This window comes from Acyrthosiphon pisum, unplaced genomic scaffold, assembly GCF_005508785.2.
Source record: "Acyrthosiphon pisum isolate AL4f unplaced genomic scaffold, pea_aphid_22Mar2018_4r6ur Scaffold_21477;HRSCAF=24080, whole genome shotgun sequence".
NCBI lineage: Eukaryota > Metazoa > Arthropoda > Insecta > Hemiptera > Aphididae > Acyrthosiphon > Acyrthosiphon pisum.
In genome coordinates, this window is record NW_021770948.1 from 1 (window position 1) to 6,929 (window position 6,929).

The 6,929-nt window shown below is 26.8% G+C and overlaps 2 protein-coding genes across 2 annotated transcripts; both read right to left on the minus strand.

Moving 5' to 3' along the window:
- Nucleotides 1-4,033: 4,033 nt before the first annotated feature.
- On the minus strand, nt 4,034-5,721 carry LOC107884234. Its single transcript, XM_029492420.1, has 5 exons — nt 5,243-5,721; nt 4,987-5,159; nt 4,726-4,882; nt 4,479-4,627; nt 4,034-4,410 (listed from the first exon to the last, which is right to left on the minus strand). Exons 1-5 carry the CDS (start codon nt 5,529-5,531, stop codon nt 4,066-4,068), a joined length of 1,113 nt encoding a protein of 370 aa, XP_029348280.1. The 5' UTR covers nt 5,532-5,721; the 3' UTR covers nt 4,034-4,065.
- On the minus strand, nt 5,703-6,923 carry LOC115034901. The gene is made up of 3 exons (XM_029492421.1): nt 6,481-6,923; nt 6,241-6,325; nt 5,703-6,152 (listed from the first exon to the last, which is right to left on the minus strand). The coding sequence occupies exons 1-3, from the start codon at nt 6,586-6,588 to the stop codon at nt 5,956-5,958; spliced, it is 390 nt and encodes a 129-aa protein (XP_029348281.1). The 5' UTR covers nt 6,589-6,923; the 3' UTR covers nt 5,703-5,955.
- Between the last annotated feature and the right edge of the window lie 6 nt (nt 6,924-6,929).

Sequence of the window (6,929 nt, forward strand, 5' to 3'; positions counted from 1 at the left end):
TAGTTAGGTATAATATTTTAAAGTTTAATGTAGCTAATAAGAATATTCTGTTTTTTAGGTATAAAATATTCGTTATTTGTAATTGCTATTTTAACTAACCTAATATGTTGTATGTAATGTTATCTACAAGTTATACAACCATGAAATAACGTAAATATATAAATAAAGTAGTTGATACATACGCTGTGATAAAAAAAAAATAGTCCACTAGCTAGTATAGTAGAAACGTAGAGTATTCTATGATAATAATAAATCATTTGGTCGATGATAACTGATTAATTAATAACTTGTATCTATGAGATTAAAGCTGGCTTCACTTTTTTCATGTAAAATGTAAAAATGTTCGCTATCTATGTAGTATAGAGATATCTATGTATTAATTTCAAAAAAAGCCAGGGCCGCAGGGGCCGCCCCCCCCCCGTGCGCGGCCTATGGTAGTTACGCTAAGCTTAGTAAAAAAAAAGCGAGTAGTAACTAACGTATATTAACAGGAGCCAGAGTGAAAACCTGTGCTAATTTGTGTTAATCCATCGACCCGTTCTACAGGGAAAACGGTTAAACATAATATAAGGTATCAATATTACGCAGACGGGAACGGAGGAACTCGCAAGGAGATTAGTTGAATGGTTTAAAAGTTACAACCAAAAATGTTAAATAACTTTTATGTTTGATTTTCCGTATCTATGTGACGAAAAGATCGTACAATATAAATTGTCCCCCCGATCCGACGCTCTGACCGATCCACCCCACTACTTTCGTTGATGTGGCAACATATTTTACTCTCAATCACGCACGGAAAAAAATGTAAAGTTGCTACAACCATTTATATAGTTGCCTTAACAATATTCTCTCGTAGCTATAGGGACAATCTTAAAACTATGTTACAAATACTAAATCAGTATTGTTAACATGATTTTGTTGTAACAACCATACATATTGTGTTAATATAACACAACAATCATCAGTTACAATCACAATATATTTATCTATTCTTTTGTTGTACTGACCATAAACATATTATTGAGATAACAACAAACATGATTAGGATTACTATAAATTATAATTATTCAACCATATTCTTATGTTATGTGAACAATATATTAAGACACATTTTAGCTATCCCAACAATATATTTTAGTAACTCCAAATATGTTATTAGTTGCAGTTACATATTATAGTTATGTCAATTCATCCATAGTTTTTTGGTTGTATTGACAATATGTTATTGAAATAACATTACGAAAACGATTACAATAATAGAATAAATTTAACCATTTATTTTTTCTATTTATAGGTGATACATTAATGATTAATACATAATATATTACTTGTACTTATGTATTTAGTTGAGGAAAATGAATAGATAGGTAGGTATATAATATATAAAGGTATTAGTTACCAAACAAAATAAATATTCATAATTTTAGTTTATTGTTTTTAAAATATAATATACAACATAACATTTAATATTAACAATAAAATAAAGCATAGTTTTTATAAACTACATGAAATATATGAACAGTTATTTGATTTTGTATTCAGAACACAAGAACTGCTATCAATTATATCATTAAAAGAAACACATATAAAATCAGAACAATACTCAACCTCATAGGCTTGTAAATGTTCATCGTGCGATACAGTTATAAAATTTTGACCAATTAAAAAAGGAATATCACATCCAATAATAAAAAATATATGTATAATTTTAGCAAATTTAGGCATGTCTTCTACGTTTAATATTATAATCATATTTTTGATAGTATAACGTGTACCCTTTACATTCACCCATGAAACAAATCGTGCAGAATCTAAATCAATACTTGTATTATTTATTTTAGTTTTCATATCTTCTAAAATACTATCGGATAGCTCAATAATTTTCCCTACATCCAAGGTAAAGGCTAGTATATTTGATTTCGAAAGTAAGCGGTATGCAAACCTCAGTTGATGTTTAACACTAAGTGTGTAACATATGTTTTTCCTACTTGAGGTGGAGTTAGCAGTTAATTTGGACTCTCTATGTTTCGACTCATACCTCATTGACCACAAATGTGATAATGGACCAACTTTTTCCATTATATAAGGATAATGTATTAAGTGGTGATGTTTTGGCTTTAAATTTGTTTGAAATATTTTTATATATAATTGATTGTGTTCTGTAATTAATGTTTTTAACAGAAATATACACTCAGTTTGAATTGACTTGGAAATTACAATATCAATTATTTTTTTTAGTAATATATACAGTTGCCAAATTTCAGAATTATTAGGAACTAGATCCCCTATCATAACACCTAAGTGTCTGGAAAAGCAAAGCATTTCGCTAGCTGACATTTTCAGTTTTTTTTGTTTCAAAAAATCATTTGTTATTGGTTGTGGTTTATTTTGTGTATCAATTGGTCCATAGTTAAAATACTTAATACGGTCATTTAATGTAACCAATGAGAAATACTTTAAGTGTATAATAAACTCAAATAAAATGCCTGCAATATCATATAAACATACTCCTTCTAAGACATCATGCATTATATCAACTGAATAGTTGATTGTTGCATGGAAATAATTCACTGTGTTCCATACACAAGCCTCTTTTATACCTGTCAATGTTAAGTTATCAGTTATTAAATCTTCTGCATAATTTTCCCGATTTCTTAATTGATTGTTATCTTGTGTAACTAAATAATTACATTCAAATTTAGAACATTTGCAGAATCTACATGGATAATGGGCCATGAAGCTTTCTGAAAATCCTAAAATTGAATGAATTCCAAGATTGTCACCAAGAATCAGAGCTAAGTAGAAATGAATAGTATAGTTTTTATTTTGAATGTGAATATTTATGCCATTAGTTTGTAAAAAATTTATTTCTGAAATTAATTCTTTAAAAATGTTTTCATTTCCAACTTCTTTTCTATCATTAGTTTTAAATAATAATGCGAGAAAGATATAATTTAATGATGAGCTAAATTCTAAAGGAATACATGAACCAAACGACACATAAACCGCACCTATTTTTTTTTTGCCAGCATGAGAACCTAAGGGATTATTAGTCTCATAGTCATCAAAATAAAGAAAAAAGGGTATTAAAAGTTTATTTGGATTTTGACGACATCTTTCTTTCCAAACTTCACACTGTATGTAACTACAAATAATGTCTCCTTTCATAGAATTTAGTTTTTCAAAATAATCTAATACTATTTGTAATACATTTGGTTGTTCAAAAAAAGCTTTGAAAACAGATCTTAACGAAATAAAATATACGTTGATTTTTACTGTATTGATTATAGTATTTCCGTCTTTGACAACATTTTTTATTCTACTTCCTACTGTAATTTCATTTGGCTTAATATAAACTCCTAATTTTTCTAAAGCATTTAGACGCAAATATTCAGTTTCAAGATTTTTAAATGGATCTTTTAAAATGTCAAACATGGCTGATATTTTTGAAATGGAATTCGATTCACATTGACTAGTTTTTAATTGATTTAAAACTGTATTTTGTAGAAGTTGCATGCTATTCACATTAATTGATTTAATATCATTAATAAAACTTTGTACTTTATTTCTGGGAACTACAGCCTCATTATACCATTTTGCCATTATATTTACTGCATCTCCTGTTACTATTTCATGGAATGAATCTATACTTATTTCAGAACAATTTATTTCTCTTTCACAGATTTCTGCAGTACAATTATTTTGTTCAATATTTATATCATTTATACTATCTGTGATTATTACATTATCTGATATTATACACTCAAAGTTAGCATGTGATTTTAAATGTTTTCTAAATGAATTAAAAGTACTAAATATTCTGAGACAATCATCCTCTAAACATTTATATACTGTTATATTAACAAATGAATGGAATAGTGTGATATGTCTCAACAAATGTGATTGAAAATCAAAATTAACTAAACATATAAAACAAGAAGGCATTTTAATGTTTAAATTCAAAATTAAACTAATCAAATAAAAACTTATAATACTAACAAATCAAAAAATAATAAATTCACTTCATAAAATCCTCTAACTAAGCAATTGTAAATTATAATTTGATTAGACTACAGTATTTATATCATGTATTAAGTTGTTAACATTTTGGTAGAATTTATCATATTTGGTTTCAATTTTGTAGAAATATTTTTGTATGAAATACCACACCTGCTTTGATTCGTCAGTATAGTTAAGGTTTAGGGCAAAAAACGACTTAAAACATATATCTACCGCTTTCAATCCACTTTCCACTTTGAAAATGTGATTGTTTATGATTACATAAAATTCAGATATTTGATGTTCTGATTCAGTTCCACAAACAAATATCATGTAAGGCTGCACAGTTTGTTGTAATCTTTGAGCTTTCTTGTTTTTTTCTTCATTCACTTCTTTTACTTGAATGGTACTCTGTTAAACAAATATTTATCAATAAATAATCAAATTTTAAAATACCCATGTGATAAATTCTTTCTTACATTTACATAATAGATAAAAGACTGTTTTAATTCTAATTTTGAAGGTCTCCAATATGTTGCCTTTGAACTTCCAGTAGCAGACCGCTTGCATACATTTATTGGCTTAAATAATTCAATTAAAACTTTTAAGGCAGCAATATTATCATAACCTGTAATTCAATTTTCAAATTGATCAATATAGTATTAACATTTATTATTTAATACTTACTCCAAAAAAAAATATTTAAATTTTTGAATTTAAACTTACCAAGTACAGTAGGAGTCAGTATTTCATCAACCAAGCTATCAATCCCTTTATACTTGTAATTCCTTATCAAATTTGGAATTTTGGTTTTGAACAACTCAAAATTTGTAAACAGTGTTAGATCTTTTCCTGGATACAATTGTTCAAAATCTAACTCAATCTGTAAAGAATAGCACTTGATTATATATATACACCATACATCCACAAGATCAAGAGACTAATAAAATGTTTAAAATGTCTTATTAAAAATTGTCCTGTACTTACTAAAGTAAATCCTATTGGACCCTTAATAGCTGGTAAGTCACTGAAATATGAGTAGTGCTTTTCCTTATGCGATAAAGAATTATACCGGAAATGAAATGTTTTCTTCCAATATTCAATAACCATATTCCAAGGGGCCAAGTTATTTTTTAACCATATTATTTCTTCAGTTGGTTCTAAAAATAATAATAAAAATACAAACCCAAATTTGTAATTAATATAAATAATAAAATACTACTTATTTAGGTAAAAACATCACCTTCATTATTATCATATTCAAAAACCACATTATCTTTAGTTTGTATAGTAGATTTCTTATTTCTGATTTCTCTACGCATGTTGCAATATTTGTCCCACAACTTTCCTCGAGTGGGAGTTACTTTGTCAGATTCTTTTTTGTATGGTAAATAATAGGTTTGGATATTTTCATTTGGGAATATATCTTTTATATCTTGAGACAAGGCATTAAGTTTGGTAGTGGATATTTTTTTTTCATTTATATTTTTAAGCGTATGGCTGATAACTAAATGACTTAGTTTATTCCTCATTGGACCATTTAACAAATTGTGATTTTTATAATAATCAATAATAATTTGACCTTCGTGATAACTCAACAGAATATTTTTCAAGTCATTTACAGATCTCTTTTCCTAATTTATGAGAAGAAATTTGTTTATAATTAAAAAGTAATTGAATGTTAAGAATGATATAAGTACATACATGAGTTACGGGTAATGTGTAAACTTGGTTAACGCAATTTTCAGACTATATAAAAAGATACATAATTATACTTTAATAGATGGTTCAAAATTGAAATATTGAAACACTATACAATTAAGTGACGATTAATTTATATTAATTAATAATTATATTACAAGTCACTTTTTGAATGTTACTTCAATTAATATAATTTTTCATCTACTTTAATTGTACCCAGTTTACACACATATTTAAAAATGCTACTGACGAATGTCATAATAAATTAAATTTAAATAAATAATTGAAATCATCACATACAACTGAATTTACTAGTTTTTTTGTTACACATTGATTTTGATCATTCCATACAACATTGGTTGAGCTTCCTGCAATATTATCATGGTCTAAACTTTCCATAAATGATTCAATAACTTCTTTATCACTTCCTTGTCCCAATGTTTGGTCAGTATCTACCGTTATGTAATTAAATATATACTTTTATAATTTATTATTATATTACAATCTGGTGGGTACAGATCAAAACAAAATATAACATACATTCTAATTCATCATTGTTCAAAACGTTCTGAACCTGTTGCAAATTACCACTATCAAAGACATTATATTCTGCAGAACTTGTTTCCTGTAGGAAATAAAATGAAAAACCAAAAACTAAAAAGTGTTTACAAATGCAAAGTGTTGACTCGCAAGGGAATGTTAATTAATTTAAACTTATCAATGTTTTAGACTTATTAAAGTTTTACTGTAATTTATAATATAATTGTTCAGGAAACTTACCACCAATTTTAAAAATGAAGAACTTGTATTGTTAAATGATTTTAACTCTCCAATCTTTTTGAAAATCTTACTACGGAATCCTATATGTGGAACCAGTTCACGTACCATTAACTCGGTTAAATCTCTGAAGGCTTCTTCGTCGATTCCTTGTTCTAAAAATCAATAAATATATTTATAATGATAACTCAAACACAAAAGTACAAAGTAGGTAACTTAACATGTCTATTATAAATTGTACAAAACCTATTGTATAATTTATACAAAAGTAGTAAAGGTACCAATATTATGTTGAATATAAAATGTTCTTTAAAAGTAATAACCATAAATTTAAGCGTAAATTTAAACAAAAATGACCATGTTTATTAAGTTTAGCCAAACCTCAATATAAATATAGGTAGGTAGTACCCGTTAAAATACAGTTTCGTTTTATTTTAATAAACACAACGATC

Excerpts from the sequence above, each read along its gene's own strand:
- LOC107884234 (XM_029492420.1), bottom strand. The coding sequence starts at position 5,531 with ATGAGGAATAAACTAAGTCATTTAGTTATCAGCCATACGCTTAAAAAT. Across the intron at positions 4,883-4,986 it reads GTCCAATAGGATTTACTTTA|ATTGAGTTAGATTTTGAACA; the intron begins GTAAGTACAGGA and ends TATTCTTTACAG. Across the intron at positions 4,628-4,725 it reads ACTGACTCCTACTGTACTTG|GTTATGATAATATTGCTGCC; the intron begins GTAAGTTTAAAT and ends ATTGAATTACAG.
- LOC115034901 (XM_029492421.1), bottom strand. The coding sequence starts at position 6,588 with ATGGTACGTGAACTGGTTCCACATATAGGATTCCGTAGTAAGATTTTC. Across the intron at positions 6,326-6,480 it reads CTTCATTTTTAAAATTGGTG|GAAACAAGTTCTGCAGAATA; the intron begins GTAAGTTTCCTG and ends TATTTCCTACAG. Across the intron at positions 6,153-6,240 it reads GAACAATGATGAATTAGAAT|ATACTGACCAAACATTGGGA; the intron begins GTATGTTATATT and ends ACATAACGGTAG.